General features: G+C 40.3%; 1 protein-coding gene across 4 annotated transcripts; it reads left to right on the top strand.

The window, feature by feature from the left end:
* The first annotated feature begins 2,446 nt into the window (after positions 1-2,446).
* Positions 2,447-17,293, top strand: LOC134197127 (disintegrin and metalloproteinase domain-containing protein 12-like). Of its 4 annotated transcripts, none has more exons than XM_062666382.1 (28): positions 2,447-2,625; positions 6,236-6,300; positions 6,447-6,529; positions 6,612-6,675; positions 6,740-6,822; positions 6,953-7,034; positions 7,282-7,351; positions 7,420-7,499; positions 7,559-7,624; positions 7,685-7,756; positions 7,809-7,981; positions 8,044-8,128; positions 8,209-8,287; positions 8,351-8,405; positions 8,469-8,571; positions 8,637-8,708; positions 8,807-8,911; positions 8,974-9,054; positions 9,141-9,188; positions 10,894-10,957; positions 11,495-11,597; positions 11,656-11,781; positions 11,899-11,977; positions 16,209-16,301; positions 16,364-16,621; positions 16,684-16,791; positions 16,855-16,940; positions 17,003-17,293. In XM_062666382.1, exons 1-25 carry the CDS (start codon positions 2,532-2,534, stop codon positions 16,442-16,444), a joined length of 2,106 nt encoding a protein of 701 aa, XP_062522366.1. In that variant the 5' UTR covers positions 2,447-2,531; the 3' UTR covers positions 16,445-16,621; positions 16,684-16,791; positions 16,855-16,940; positions 17,003-17,293. The 4 variants fall into 4 exon arrangements, with proteins under 4 accessions (XP_062522366.1, XP_062522367.1, XP_062522370.1 ...); XM_062666383.1 differs by having other exon boundaries at positions 16,681-16,791; XM_062666386.1 differs by having other exon boundaries at positions 2,503-2,630.
* Positions 17,294-17,512: the final 219 nt, after the last annotated feature.

Genomic DNA, 17,512 nt, shown 5'->3' with positions numbered 1-17,512 from the left:
CATGTACAGCTATATATATATATATATAGGCTGCATGGTCAAATCAGATTTAATTAATTAATGCATTTGAATTTCTAGATTAGATGGAGTGCTTGCAATTGGTCTCCAGATGGTTCATGGGTATTAAAGGGCTTCAGTCTTCCTAAGCGTCTAAAAGCATGCACGCACTTGATCACAGAACACTTAATTGTGGCCACCTCTATGTTAGTCTAGGTGTAAGTGGTGGCGAGAGCACACTGTGCGAATTGATTACGCTAAAGCACATCTATGAGATCACCTGATCTATGTAAGTCTAGCAAACAAGCTTCCTTAGTCCCTAGCAGACTGTCTGTGCTATTATACAGATAGAAATATTCTAAAAATTTAGTGAGAGCCGCGCCCTATCCTAGGATCTAGAGAGACAATAACATCTAAAAAAATTAGGAACACTTTTATAGGTATAGATGCTTTACCTAGAACGTTGCGCTGTTTGTGTTACTATTTAACACATCCATGCATGCAGCACAGTAAACATTAGAGGGTTTCTTGCTTGAGAGGATATCTGCATGTGCAGGAATTTTTGTAGTTGACTGGCTGCTCTGGGCTTTCATTGGCTGTAGACTGTAAAACAGTTGGGGGAGACGATTACGTTTTGGCTTAGAGTCTAAGTGTACCAAGATGTGGCATACTGGTAATTACCCGAGGTGCGGATTTCCGGGTGGAGGGTATAGTAGTCGTTCGACGACTGTACGACCGTACGACCGTATATATAGTTGGTTAGCGGAGATGCAAATGAAGCTATTCTGACCAATAGACGAGAAGTGGTGTCATTACTGACCAATAGACGAACGTGATGTCATCATGAGGCTCCACCTCTCTTTCTTTGGTAGCTGCTAACGAGAATTCGGCCATCGGGCGTCCGTCCTGTACATGGTGTTTAGTCCTTTGCTTTAATTAAGGGTTTAGCACATACATTTGTACGTGCATGTTTCCCAAACAACAACCAGGGCGAGGTGTGTAGCTGTACCTGACTTGTAACATTTTGCTTGTTCCACAGTGTTTCTGCATAGCGGTTCTGCAGTCTGCCAGCTTGAATTTTAGATGTGCGTGGCTGAGCGGCCGTGGTGTTGTTGCAAAGATCATTAGTGTCGTCTTCAACAGAAATTTGGCGTTTGACGGGAATTTGCGAAGGAGAACGTGCATTGTCCATGACAGCGTCTGTTTGTCGGACAAAGCGGCTCGGCCGACCTGTAAGTACGCTAGTGCGTCTCTATTCATTTCTGTTTTACGATATCCAAAGTCAGAGCGAACAGACGCCTAGCTAATCTACATGTGCACGTGCATGTTTTCACGTAGCCTCGAACTTCCAGACCAGAGTGCGCGCGAAACGCGAGAACTCTTGTGAGCTGGAAAATCGGTGGTGAGCTGCTCGTTTGGTCTCCATTTGTAACCTAGGTTTCCCACCAACAAACAGAACAATGATCACGCCCGTTACTTCATCACGTAAGACGAAGATTGCCAGCCGGCCTAGCGTCGAGGCTCTCCGACTTGTAACATTTGGCTTGTTCTATCATTTGGAAACAACTACATTTGTAACATGCATTTAGAAACAACGCCTAGCTAATCTAGCTGCATTTGTAACGTTCCCGGCGCACATCTAATTTTGTTTTGGCTCTGGTACCTATGCCACGCCTAAAACCGCCCATAGTTACGACCTCAAAAGCAGCACAAACAATCACCTGCACAAAGAACCGACGAGCGAAGGTTGTAAAAAATAGAAGCGAGGTCCTACAGGACGTTGGCTGACGGACTGCGTAGCTACCCGTTGTACACGGAGCAGCCGGTCACGTGACTTACCTCAAGCTCGACCTGTGCCATTTCAATAATGCTTCTTATTTATTACCCACATCATACCATTCTGTCACATCATACCATTCTGTCATACGATTTTGTCATAGCGCGACTAATTTACCTTCAAGGTGCATACCGGCCGAGGGTTTGCACTTCCAGCATTTCTTCATTTAGAGAGTGTAATAATAACAAGAAACTCGCGTGGTTATTAGTAAAAGAAGTGATGAACGAGGAAGATCGAGTTTATTTAATTAATTAGTGGGCTGGACCATCGATGTATTAAATTGTTGCACCCGTTTCTTTTAACTAAAGTCCGTTCACGCATTGGATGGACTGAGGAATTCAGCGCGTAGCAGGAGTATAGTATGGGTTTCCGAGGTCTAATTAATATCGATGGACAGCTCTTGAAGAGCTTAATTCAATTATAATAATCATATATTTCTTGCTATAAACAGAAGACCAGCATAAGCAACTTCCGGAATTGTAATGAGTTAGCGGGTGGAGACAACACACGCTAAGAATGCAATCAGTATAAGATAGCTTCTTATACAAACATAACATCCGGCTTTCTTGATAATCTTGTTAGCTAAGGTCCAACCCTCAGGCACGAGTCCATCTATTCGTGAACAGACTTTAGTTCGTCTTTTCGGTGGCTGGTGGAACGCTGGTGGAGTTTTTTGTGCGTTAAGCGTAGCGTACAAATGTGTAGACCTTGGTGGTCGTCGTTCGTCTATTGCCTGGCAGTGGGGCTCGTCTTCATCGAACACTCAGCGTACGGAATCAAGTCGAAACAACGTAAGGTCATGATCAAGCTTGCATGCAGCTGGTATACTACTGTAGAGCACCAGCCATGCTGTGCTGGTGCCGAACGTACACTGACGTCTAGACACTTCTGCGTGCTTGTCCATGGTTCCCACGGGAGCATATGAATGCACACGTGCATGGTTGAGTGGCAGATACTTGACACGTGTGCACACACGATTTTAGACCTAGACGGGCATCGTACGTCTCAATGTCGCTACGCTAGCTCACACATTCTTGGGAGTTTCGCACGCTTGTTTTCATCTGGACTTCAAAATCGAATTTGTTCTCTTGGGCTACGCGTGTGACACGTGACTCTAATAGTTCTTACTTAATTAAGTAAGTTGAGCTCGATTATGATCATGACCCTATGCGCTTGGGTTGTTACACGTGCGTTCCTTTGCTAGCGGACAGCATTTTGTCTAGAAGCCACAAGGTTATACAAATGAATAATGTAAATAATTAGCTAATTATAAAATTAATGTTAATAGTCTACAGGCGCCGCTGGACTTCCAACAATTGAGGAGGTAATATTGCACCTGCTCCGTTCAGGTAGGCTTATAAGATATACAGTCTAATCCATGCAGCCGCAACCGAAAATATTACTGTGCAGTTATATCTATATAGGGATGTATGGAACTCATACTGGCATCATTCAAAACTTTAATTAATAGACCTCAATCTCGTTCCTCTATCTAGTTTTAGTCTTTATTCTTAGAACTTTCAGTTTCAGACGACGACGAATTTTCTGATTCAGGACCAACTTCAATGACTATCTGCTCTACAACGGCGTTTAACACACCGTGTATTGTCCTGTAATGCTTCTCCACCTTCTCACGTACGTGTCTCACGCAGTTTGCCCACTTTTCCACACTAACGTTTGCTAGACCTTCTCTACACAGGCGCTTGATGTTTTCCATCGTAAACCCAGCAATCCCTGTGTTGTGCTGTGCAGCATGTCGTTTTACCTGTGCCCATTATGGCATACCAGGAAGCAAGAAGGTCAAAGTCCTCATAGCGATGTCATCAACGCTCACGAATGCACTAAATGACTGGTCAGTTTGGTTCTGATATGGTCAAATTAGTAAAGTTCTCGTGGTTTCCAGACGCTTCTCCGTGAACGCACTTTAGTCTACCTCTGCTAGACGTAGAGAGGGGATACATCTCTTCAAACTAACGTGGAGTTAAGTTGCGCGTTGCATACCTTGGGTAATAGATTTACATATTGCTGTGATGGAGACTGTCACTGTAGTGGTGGTGGAAAAATTAAGTGTACTGAACACTAATCAGGGACGCGATATCATCTGGGTCTCCCAGGATTCTTACGTGTATGCATGCAGCTGTTTTTTTCCATGGTGTACATTGGAGTAGGTGCTTCTACCTTCTAGAAGGTGTACAATAAAACAAGAACAACCTTATCCGTTCACATTGCCGTTGTGGCTGGTGTACAGGATCAGGAGGAAAAGGTTAGCTATAGCTATTTAGTATTATCTTATCTTTTGGAGTAGGTACAGTAGTGAAAGCACATGCAGCCTGTCTTGTAGTAGAGTCTACAGGATGAAAGTAGATCTTAGTATGTACACCAGAATAAAATTACTGTACTTCTTTTACAGCAGTTGTAATACTGCAGCTGTATCCTCGGAAATCCATGCACACGTGCACATGTCATTTGACGTAATTTGTATTTTATCATTATTAATATCAACTTTTACTCAGAAATGTATTCATTTACCTCATTGAATACAATCAGCAGTCTTTAATTATAATCGTATGCAACAAACTTGGTAAAGTATGTAATAAGAAGTATTACAACAAAGTTTTAAAATTTAAACTTTTAATATAATTTTTAAAAATATGTCAATCAGTCAAAAATTGCTCGTGCACTTGTGTCAAACAACTAATTTTAGATATGAGTTCATGACTTTGAGGAATAGATGGCGCAAGCAAAGGCTAGCTGTATACAAGGAAAAGTGCTACGTGTAGTCACTCAAGGTGTCATTGCATACACTGAATGAGTCGATTACTGCACATCACTATAGAATTAAGACATGATAGATATGTGCACTCAACACATGGCAACATGCAGACTATGATTTGCATGGGTTTTGGTCGATCTTTAGAATAGAGGCCCTTGCTGTGGGTGAGAGACAGAAAGGAGCCAGGCAAAGAGTCCATCTGTTGTACAAACTTGAATGGCACGTGTTGCATGACACCAGATAAGCACAAGGTACTTGCCTCTAAGTGCAATTACAGCAAAGACTCAACAGCTAGTACATGCTGCATGCGTTACTATCAAAGATGCACAAACATTGAACAGCATTCTGATTGGACGATCAAGAGTCAGCAGTTTGTTTGAGTGATGACTGTCTCCATAGCTAACCGTCTTATAGGGAAGACACGTCAGCACCCTCAAGCCTATGGAGTGAAGTATCTTAGCCGCTTACAAATTCGTATGACTTAATCCATTCTGGAACAGACTTTATTGTCATAATTCATTTATGTGTTTCCTTTCATCAGTGATCGAGTTTGTGTGTGTGGTCATTTTATGCATTCTGCATATCAGTTGTCAAAAGTTGGCAACACTGCACGATGTCTGATGATTTTACGATTTTGTGGTAGAATAGTCTCTTCATCTATTATTAATCAATGAAACATAGCATACTTTAATACTGGCACTATAGGTTTTGACATTAATTATCTGGGATTTGCTAACTTTCCAAAGCATTCGGCTTAGGCTTATTGCTATTGATAGGTTTTGCACGCAGGGTCGTCCACAACAGGACTATTCCACTCTAGCAACTGTTTGGTTCCAGCCTCTCTCTATATCACGTTATGTGTACATCTCACATCAGCATTCTTAAACATATGGTTCTGCATGGCTATTGTCTACAAGACGTATAGGTATAAACAGACACATGAGATATGATATTTTCAAAATGCACTTTGCGATCAATGATGTTGTGGTGTGATGACTGTGGTGTACGTAGAATACAACGTGCTATACTAGTTTATGGTATCTGTCTTGCATTGGTGAATAGCACGTCCAACAGAGTTTTCTGACAGTCTACTGAAACGTCGCGAGACAATATGTATTTGTTGAAACCCTAGGGGAGTAAATATGCAAACTTTTTAGTAATTTAGATTACGTATCTAACCCTAGTCGGTAGTCGTCATTTTGTGATCGTGATTGAATGTACAGTCTAGGTATGCACTCAGTTCCATTGTAACGACAGTGGTATGATATTTACTGACATAGAAATCGATATCGGCAGAGTGAAACGTTGACTATCAACAGTGTTAGAAAATATAGAAACATTTAAATGAAGGTAAAGTATGCAAAGGTCCCATAGTTTTCTGCCCAGAGAGGCTTCTGAGAAATGTGTGAAGAACACACAGTAACCATCTAATTATCGTTTCCTTCTCATCTGTCTCGTGCAATGAGAACAGTCAGAGAGAAGTCCCTACAACCTCAATGCAAGAGATGTTGTGAAAAATTGAAGTTTGTTTGCTTAAAAAGGGCATCCACACATCACACTGATGCTCAAAGTTCTGTGTTTACTCTACAATCTACATGCAGTCGTTGACTAGCTTTGTGTACTTGCAGAGCCAACTTTAGTAATACCACAAGATGAAGCAGGGCAGCCTATTTCCTGGATGGCTACTAGTCTGGTAAGCTCTAGTGAACTGGTCAAATTTTGCTCGTTTAATAATTTTTCTCACATACTACAGCCAATATTAATATTTGCATGCTGATTTCACATATTCATATATTCACTGCTAAAACACAATACAATGGTGATATATTTTTCTCAAAGGGTGACGGCACACATGCAACGTTTGCATCAGTCCAACTCAACATTTTTGGACACAGTTATATACTGGATCTAGAACAAAACAGGTTGAGAAATGCTGTAGAACAATGTAGTTGATTGATACGTAATGACACTGCTGAATCCTGTATGTTATAATGTATGTTATAGGGGCTTAATTTCTTCATCATTCAAGGCCATTCATTTTCATTCAACAAGAGTTGTCGTTAAAGAGGTTGAGCTTCATGGTCTCGAAGTCACATGACCTTGCATAGTAAAGTTATTTGTTCAAACGCTAGCAATTTGAGAACTGTTTTTATCATGGAACTATAAGAAATGTGGAGGATTCAAAGGTTGTAATGAGGACATGCAGTGGCTTGAGGTAAGATTACTTAACTTAGTAAACATTGGTAGAAAGATCTTCTCTTCTCTAATGTAAAGCACGAGAACAGGGAAGGCGGGCATGCGACTTCACCTCTATTGTTGTTTATAAATTACTGTGTTTGTTGTAGTGGTCTTTTCTATCATGGCAAAGACCCAGAAACATTCTACTTCATTGAACCCGTTCAAGAGTCTGACGTCCTCGCAAAGCAGGTACACAATTTGATTGTCTATACCATTACTGCACTTTGTCATTGTGTGTGTACCATATTAGTTGACTTGATAAGACTTATTGAACTTTTACATCTTTCATGCAATTGTTTGCTTGCATAATTTAGATGAGTGACACTAGACTGTATGTTAATTACCAGCGGGAGTTACATGTTCGTAATGTGGATATAGTCTGCTTTCCCTTACAACTATTTGGCAAATTGTGTAATCGTTGATCTTGCAATTATAGCTTTCAGACGGTCATCTTCACAATGTTTATAGAGCGGCAGATTTAGACATGGAAGTCAAGATATTTCATGGTACACCTACGTTGACAAACTTAGACTGTAACATCAGTTAACACAACGTGCACTCTTACTTTTACCAGATGGGCTAAACAGCAGTCGAAATGACAGCCAACAGATTCTGTACAGTCATGGTCTACTGGACGATCTAAAGCATGGACGAGTGAGTTATAGTATCGTATATGGTTGATGCCACAGCATGTATGGTGATTTTTGATTTAGTTGCGAAGAGACGTGGTATCCGATGAAAAGATCATCGAGATGGTGATAGTAAATGATCACAGTCAAGTAACAGATACATCAACATTTGTCAGTGATTCTTAGTGTTGCATAGGCATTAAATTTTAGTTTGTTGCCCGAGGAAGCAACACTACTAATGTCGAAGCTCGATCAATATCCATAGCCAACATCATGGACATGGTAATTATTGTATATATTTTTATGTCAGTAATCTGTGATACTTTGTATGTAGTTATACAAGCCGCTGAACACTAGGATTGCATTGGTTGGAGTCGAAACATGGAATGAAAATGATAGCATTCTAGTAGTGACAGACCCCAAGCAATTACTCACAAACTTTGGAGACTATCGAGTTTCCGAGTTACTGACTCGCTTTCCATCTCATGACAATGCCCAACTGTTGACGTACGCTTAGTAACTTGACATATTAAATAGTTGGGACTTTTTTGAACATTTTTTTATTGTAGAAATATTGATTTTGATGGTGACACAGTTGGGATAGCTCCTCTGGAAGGAATATGTATCGATTCTGAATCTGTGGGTGTTAACCAGGTAATACATTTGGCATTCATGAACGTTAGTGATGAGTCAATAGACATTAGTTTGACTTACAATCAGTCTTGTCTTTTCAGGACAATTTTAGTGAAGTTGAAACAGCAACTATAATGGCTCACGAACTGGGACATAATTTGGGAATGGAACACGACGACAGTAAGTATCAATATTTACCACTGCAAATACCAAGACTCGTGTACCTATGATTGGTTGATTTAGGTTGTAGTGACACCAAATGCATTATGGATGGTTGCATAATGCGATCAACAGATAAGTATGGAGGCAGTCGGTCATTTAGATGTAACGCCAATCAATCACTCGTTATTCTCTCGTTTAGATCATCCACACTTGCCACCGAATTTTCAAACTGTAGTCGGCAAGAATATGAGCAGACCCTACAAAAGGGCTTTGGAATGTGTCTCTTTAATTTGCCTTCTGTGGTTGTGGAAGAAACAATAAATAGGTGTCATGTATTGTTTGCTTATTTTGATATTTGTTTGTCTAGATATTTGGTGGTCCTGTCTGTGGAAATGGATTCGTTGAGGCAGGCGAAGGATGTGACTGTGGAACACCCAATGTAGGTTTTGAACGAGTGCATAAGTCTATTCGAAATAATTAATAAATTAGTAATAAAAGTGGCGCAAACGTTTGTCATTGTAATGGTGTGTGGTGTAGGAGTGTGTTGCAAAGAATGATATGTGTTGTAATTCGACGACCTGTCAGCTGTTTGAAGGTGCAAACTGTAGCAGCGTGTTCAGTTGCTGCACCAGCGATTGCAAAGTTGTCTATTTGACTCCGACATGTGGCATTTCGTGTAGTCATTACACTGTGTGTTGGTTTAGTTCGAAAGTCAAGGCACGGTATGTAGAGAGAATACTACTGTATGTGATATAGAAGAAGTCTGCACTGGATCTTCGTATGAAGTACGACATTCCTATACATTGTTGTTGACATCATATAACTTATTTGACATATTTCTTTGAGTAATTCTACGATTGCTTTACTGTAGTGTCCTGAAAATGTACAGTTGTCAGATCTAACCCCATGTGGTGCTGAGGTAAGGTTATTGTTTGCATAATTGACGCAGTGCAGTCTAGTTGAGATGCTTGATTTTGTGTCAATTCGTATTGACTGAATTTTGACAGACAGACAGACAGACATACATACATTGTACTAGCTTCATACATACATACCATTACAGACAGACAGATAGACAGATATTGATGCTAACTCTGAGGAACTATTACGTAACCAATTGTCATGCTTTGAATGATGTCCAAAGCATATTGTTATTGCTTAAGTATTGTCAAGTTCCACAATTGAATTACTTAGTTCAATTGAATTACTTAGTTTGTGTTGTTTCTCCAAATTTACTAACATCTGCAGCAGAAATTCATGATTCACAGACAGGCAAAGTTTTCTCTGGATTACTATCTTATCATCAACTCAGCGACTTGGCATGGCAACAATCCACTCTACCAGTCTAACTAGGTGGTTTTGGTCTAACATCTGTCAAATCTATAGCAGTTTGTGCTTTCTTAGCCTCGTGGGTTGAAGCAATAGATACACTACCCAAACGTTTTCCTCACTTGAGAGCAGATTTAGACTTGCTTCTGAAAGAATCTTTGGGATCTGCTATAGGTGTGACATTAAAGAGCCTCATTCCCTGGAATGAACTGTCTGAGTACTTACCTGCTAGTGGCAAATTACAGAAGTGATTATCTAATGATTTGTTTGAATCTATGTCTCGTGATACGGTGAAGTTAACAAGAGATGCTGCCAGAATATTCTCTTTACATGGTAAATGTGCAAGTGCTTGGGTCAATGCTGTTCCAACCTCAATGTGTTTCGCACTTGATTCTTGCGTTTATCGCTTGGCGTCATATCTGAGGTTGGGCTTGCCAGTCTGTTCTTTGGCGTGGTTGACTCAATGAGTTTGTGTCAGTGTGGAGCAGTTCTTGATGACAGTGGTTATCACCTTTTAACATGCAAGGTCGGCGCATGGTGGCCCAGTTTGTAGTCATGAATCTATTGCAAATGTTTGGGCTGATTGTCTCAGTGAACTCCACATACCACACAGCAGAGAGCCAAGACATCGCTACTCAAACTCAGATGACAGACCAGACATTGTAACAATTAATACATTTTCTGGTATGAGGATTGATCTAGATATCTCTCTTGCCCATGCCTGTTGCTTAGAGGTATTTCCTTCATCTTCAAGAATAGATGGTCTAGCTTTGAAGTGTAGAGAGGAAAAGAAAAAATCAAGTATCAAGACAAAAGGCTACCAACTGGCAACCAAATAATCTTCAAGCCTCTTGTCATCGAACACTTTGGTAGATGGGGTGATGAGGGAGAGCATTACCTCTGTTCTCTCTGATCTCAATCCTTTGACAAAAATAGTCGGTGCAACTCACCACAATTTATGGATTACTGGAGAAAAAGATCCAGCATTCAACTGCAGCGATGCAATGCTAGAGTAATCCAACGCAAGATGTCATCTTTGGGTTGCAGAGTCCTTGCAAAAATTATCAAGCTGCGATCATCTCCAATGACTGTTGTGGTAACTGAAACCTCTTTGTTCTATGGTAGCTATAAAATGTAGTTTTAGTTCTAAGCTTGTTCAGTAGTTGATCTGTTAGTCTCTAGGTGATTCTGTATAGATAGGCAGACGGACGGACAGATGGACAGATGGACAGACGGACAAGCTCTTGACGTATATTAATGTAGCTACAATGCAGTGGTTGTGATTCTATTTATAGGCCGTTTGCTTTCGTGGACGATGTGAAACACATGATGAACAGTGTCGAGAGATTTGGGGAGATGGTAAGACATTTGTTTTTATCTAGTCAGACCACATTCTTTGTGGTATCACAATTTTGTGAAGAGACATGTTGTGTTTGTTAGAATGTGATGTGGTGTGTGTGTGTGTGTGTGTGTGTGTGTGTGTGTGTGTGCGTGTGTGTGTGTGTGTGTGTGTGTGTGTGTGTGTGTGTTCTCGTATGTATGAGTGGTATCTGATGTGGTCAACGTGTACTCTCTGTATATTTGAATATTTATGTGATCAATTTTAGTGCAGTTGCTTGCTACAGTAGGAACAAACACTATATATGGCTGAGATTGGATGCATGCAGAAAAATTGAGATTTTTTGGATTTTGGAGACCTTGATTTATGACACACTTCAACATTCATGTATTTACCTATGAAAAGTGGCAAGAATTTGTTGATTACTGACAGCAATTTTAGCTGCATGGTTACATTCTTTTGATATCAATTAACAGCATGTCTGTTTGTGCATTTGAAAGCCCCATACATTGCATCTTGACTTGTATTATAATGTTTTATTATATATTTTCTATTAGGTGCAACCAAGGCTGATAGCAGTTGCTACAACACTTTCAACATACTCGGAAATGTGGATGGAAACTGTGGAAAATCGAGTTCATTTATTGCTTGCAATGTTTCGTAAGATTTGTCAGTCATTGCTTTCGTTGGTCCATTAGAGTTTTTGTGATTCGTGCAGTGATGTCCAGTGTGGAGTGCTCATGTGCCAAGGAGGAAAAGAGGAGCCAGTAATTAATGCCAATCAAGACCTTTTGTACTTTACAGGAAATGTTACCACTGATGACAATTCTACTGCGATATGCAAGTAAGTAGAATCTGTTGTGCAGCATCTGTTAGTATGATATGCTTAGATATGTACATGGTATAATATATTGAATACATAGCATGTTTCAAATTATTTCTATTATCTGTTTATTTGAAGGTCGATATCAGTTGATGCCAGTGACACGATCAACTATATTGGATATGTAAACGATGGGACACAGTGTGGCACCAATAAGGTAAGTAAAGTTGCTGAGCCAAAAATAACATTTACTTTAATTAATTGGTTACTTTAATTTAATAAAATAATTTACTTATTAATTGACAGTCTCATGTTAGGGTTTGTTGATATAACTAAATCTATTTGCTCAATTTTTTTATTTTTTGAAGTGCAAGGTTTTTTTAATGTTGTGGGTCTTTGGGGTATTGGACGACAGTGTGGCAAAAAGCAATTTAGTTAGTGTTGCTTGACAGACGCCTGCATGCCACGTAGCAGTGATAGGCCATAGAGTCACTGTATTGTTGGTCAATCTAACTTGCCTAACACATTTTCTGGAATAGATTTGTACCTCATGTTTCTTTGATCTAGCTAGCTATTAGACTGTATTTGACACTCTATTCGAGTAGTTGTTATCCAACTGTTTAGAGTTCTCTTATTGTGTCTGTCTGTCTGTCTTCGTGTCTGTCTGTCTGTCTGTCTGTCTGTCTTTCAATTAATTTTTGGATGACAGACACGGTTGCTTCAGAGCTATGAGCGCGCGCGTGTGTGTGTGTGTGTGCACGTGTGTGTGTGTGCACGTGTGTGTGTGTGCACGTGTGTGTGTGTGTGTGTGTGTGTGTGTGTGTGTGTGTGTGTGTGTGTTTATTGTGAATATCAATGCAAATTTTATTAAATTTTTGTTTATCTATTGTCATTATCATTAATTAATCATTATGTTGTTGGTAGAATGTATAATTCTTTGAAAACACAGGGATGCGTCAATGTGATTAAAGATAATTAGCTAAATCTATGTCCCACACTTAAGATACTTTGAATTCAGCACAAGTGGCAGAAGTGACGTTGTGTGTGTGTGTGTGTCTGTGTCTGTGTCCGTCTGTGTGTGTGTGTCTGTGTCTGTGTCTGTGTCCGTCCGTGTGCGTATTTATTGTAAATATCAATGTAAATTTATTAATTTTGTTAATTTATTGTCATTATCATTAATTAATCATTAGGTTAATTATTGCTAGAATGTATACGGTAATTCTTTGAAAACACACGGGTTCATCAATCTGATTTAAAGATAACTAACTAGATACCATCAATGTCCCACACTACTTTGAACTCAGCACATGCATGCCCATGCGTGACAGCTGCGCAACTCTTGCAGGGAGCAGGCTTGTTAGCCACGTTATTTCTCAATTCTGCATGTATAGCACTCTTGTTTCACTGGAAGTTAATAAATTAATTAACTATTGAGATGGACTATCAGATCATTAATTTATCATGCTTTTGTTGAACCATCGTCATCTTTCGTTCCGCTTATTTGTTGTAGCTAGAGATCGATGTACGTCTCCTAGCTGCATGGAAAATACTGTGATTAGCGACATCATGTACAGTTAGCGACCGGATTCAGAAGAAAGCAGCGTCAACGTTTCCTACGAATCTTTCTTGCAAGACGACGTTGATCGTTCATCATCAGTCCTACGTAAAAGAAGGACACCACAATAAGTGATGGACTGCTTCGCGAGAAGCTCACTTTAAGCTGAATTGACTTCCGGTCTGTCTGTCGGTATGTAGAAAAGCCAAGATGTCATATCCATAGTAAAAACATTAAACCGTCGTCAAACTGAGAAGCGCATAGTAAACTTCAGACTAGAGTTGTACATGTCTGTTACTTTTTGCAGAAGAATTGCAAAACAAACGAATTCATCGTTCGTCAAGAAGCCAAGCGAAGGTCCCATGAGACCATGCATGTGTCCGTTGCACACAACCAACATGTCATTCGCGATCTTCAAGAGAGCAATATGTTTTGGCTGTAGGTAGTACTGATGATGAACTATCGGCGTCATCTTACAAGAAAGATTCATAGGAAACGCTAACACTGCTTTCTTCTGGATCCTGTCACTAGACGTGGCTTCACAGTATTTCTAGGAGACTACGAGATTAATCTTTATCTCGACAGGAAACATACTAGCAACGGACGGCTCAGCGAAAGCATGATAATCTCATCCACCTCAGTAATTAACTCTAAGTGATGCAAGATCGAGCGCTACAGAATCGAGAAATTACGTGGATATCAATTAAGCCCGCTCCGTGCAAGAATATATTTTAATACAGGTGTAAGTAGGACTGATGATGAACGATCGACGTCATCTTGCAAGAAAGGTTCTTAGGAAACGTTGCGCTGCATGCTTTCTTCTGGATCCAGTCGATACAAATACATGTGGCTTTACAGTATTTCCTGTGTAGGTACATCAGTCTCTAGCTACTACCAATTAATTTTAACGGAACGAAAGATGATAGCAACGGCTCAACAAAACCATGATAATCCTGTCCACCTCAAGTGATGCAAGCAAGAGCGCTACATGCAGAATTGAGAAATAACGTAACTGGATAACAAGCCTGAGAGACGCAGCTGTCACACATGCGCATATACTGAATTGAAGTGTAGCGTGGGATATTGATGATATTTAGCTAATTATCTTTAATCACATCGACGCATTCCTGGGTTTTCAAAGAATTATACAAGCTAATGATTAATTAATGATAATGACAATAAATAGACAAAAATTAATAAAGTTTACATTAATATTCACAATAAATACACACACACACACACCACACACACACACACACACACACACACACACACACACACACACACACACACACACACACACACACACCTAAATCCTAAATGTCAGGAGCTGCCTCTCAAAGGTCACCCCCCAGCTGTTTAGCTGGGCCCTGTGCGCTACTCAGGGAACCCCAGGCCTGCGCTAACAAACTCCTGGAGCCGGGCCAGGCACTCGCAGGAGCACCGACTTGTGAAGCCAACTGTGGTGTGAGCACTCGAAGTCTCACCAGGACCCCAGTGGCTGATGTCACGTCACAGCCGATGGCCGCTTAGGACCCCAGTCAATGATCAGGTACTCATTTATACTCCTGAGTCGAGAGAAGCAAATGTGTGTTAGTTTCTTGCTTAAGGAAATTATGCCATAGCTCGCCATCACTGTGACTTGAACTTGTGACACTTTAAGGTCCCGGATGTAAACACTCCATAAGATGACCCTCTAACTAACTGAGCTATTGCACCACACACACACACACACACACACACACACACACACACACACACACACACACACACACACACACACACACACCACACACACACACACACACACACACACACACACACACACACACCAGGGGCGTAGCGTCCAGTCCGACCGGTCCGGCCATGGCCGGACCGGTTTTGGAAATATGCACTTTCGCCAGACGCTCAATGGCATCAACTTCCGTTTTAAGGATATAGCCGATTAAATAAGTAATATATTTCTGCTCATGCAGTACTTTGTGCGTCGGCCTTGCGTTCTCCAGACGTCAGTTGAAGGTACTGTACAGGCTCGGAGACCCAGCCGATGCGAGGCTAAGATGTGTGCGCTACTAGCGCGCGCTAGGCCGCTAGTTTGTCCCGCCCATCTACTAGCGTGCGCTACATTGTCCAGCCCACTAGCGCGCGCTAGGCCGGACCGGTTTTCATTTACTTCCTACGCCCCTGCACACGCGCACGCTCGTAGCTCTGAAGAGACGGTGTAAACACAGCTTCATTTACTAGTTATAGTTGTTCCCGCCTTTGCCAGTTCATTGGATGTATACCTTTTGAATGAAGAAATACAATTACAGTTTGTGTAGTGAAACATTATCCACACTCGACACAACACGGTACATCAAGGTGCCAACGCAGAATTAACTTTGCTGCCATAATAATCTATATACCAACACAAAAGTCTATTGCGATTGTATCACAGTAAAACATATTTCAAATACAGGACAACAGTATTTGCCGAGACTCTGTGTCTACAACTCAGGTTTAATTAAGAGTTCAATTATTGAGAGCATGTGCTTCTTTTACCTGGAACCTTAGCGATTGGATATGCAGTAAATAATGTGTTTAGTGCAATAGGTAGGCATGGTTTAGTGTTTTTGGTTTACCTCTAGAGAGAATGGCAGCATCTCTGTGTTTGATAATGAGAATACTATTTAGAGTACCATATCAGTAGTAGTGATAAAGTTGTTGTGTTCAATGATAGTTAACAATAATAACAATAAAATGCACTTACAATACTGGAAGCTTTGATAGGCATGGTTGCATGCAGATATGTTTGCTTCCAGCAATGTCCTTTGTTTTACTATCAATAGTAAGAATAATTAGCAGTAATGATAATGAGAGTGAAAAATAGTTTATATTCCTTGCATTTTTCTAGCTATGTCAAGCTCATCGATGCATCGATTTCTCATCTCTGAACGTCCCGAGTTGTCCTACTGATCAAAGCGGCAACATATGTTCAGGCAATGGAGTGAGCAATGATGTGATTAATATACTTAGGATGAAAAGTTTTAGTGTAATGTGGTTTATTAGGTGTGTAACAATCTAGGCGAGTGTTCATGCTCGTCAGGGTTTGTACAACCCAATTGTACAACAGGTAAGAGATGCATGTAACCTAAGGGAGTGGGACCTTTCTGAAAGGGAGCTGAAACGGTTTTAATTAAGTTAATAATTAGTTAATAAGGATAGTAAGGAAGTAGTAGGTCAACCAATGTTTGGAGCAAGCAATGGCGTTCTTGAGTCGATCTCTTTGGCAAGAAGTTGTGTCAGGTAGCACAAGATGTTACCAAGGTAAATTATTTTTTGAAGAGTGCGTGACTACGTGTTTAAAGACAACTTACTTTTGTAAGAAGATTCAGCACTTGGAAGTTCTTGTGATGCAATACACAAGGAAGTGGATCTTGCACAACTTGCGGGTGTGAACTACCATTTGTGTTTTGTGTGCAAAGTATTATGGGAAGGTAACTGTTTGTCAGGCAAACAATTAACTGTTTTAATAATAAGTTTTATGCTTAATTGTGCAGAGTTCTAAAATTGAAAAGTTTGGTTAACAGCCTATACTCTTACAGAATTGATTAGACTTGAGGTGTCGTGCTGTCATGTGGTTCAAGTACTAGTTCATGGAATTATAAGCTAGTAGTTAGACAACAGAGTTTTGTGTTTGTTTTGTAGAGCTGGGAGGCATGCAGCTACTTAATGCTAGTACAACTCAAGCTACATTGACATTTGAACGATTGCAATCAACTAGGTTGTCGTAGCAACAAACTTATGTGATCTCTACTTGATATTAATCTATTACAAACGAATGGCATCAAACTTGCAATGACTGAATTGATGGATGTGATGAATTTTGACACGTAGTTGCATGACAAATGCAAGTTTTTGTTCTGTTGTTATGTTGTCATAGTATAGATACCATGTTTAATTCAAAAAGTTGTTGAAATCTAGTGATATCTAGCTTGTTGAGTGAAAGTATTGTACTTAATGTCCCTTTTAAGTTTATATCAATTGTGACAGAGTAAGGAAGTGGAATGGCCACTCTGGCCATGTCAAGCAGTTAGAGCAATTGTCGCACAGCCACATTTAACCCTAATTGATTGCCTTCTAGTACTTACCAATTCTGTTTGCCATTTCTGTAAATGCATGTGGGTATATGCAATTTTAATTTGCAGTGAGACATCA

Source organism: Corticium candelabrum, chromosome 22 (assembly GCF_963422355.1).
Source record: "Corticium candelabrum chromosome 22, ooCorCand1.1, whole genome shotgun sequence".
Taxonomy (NCBI): Eukaryota; Metazoa; Porifera; class Homoscleromorpha; order Homosclerophorida; family Plakinidae; genus Corticium; species Corticium candelabrum.
Note: the sequence above shows the minus strand (reverse complement) of the source record. Positions and strands in the feature narration are given on the sequence as shown.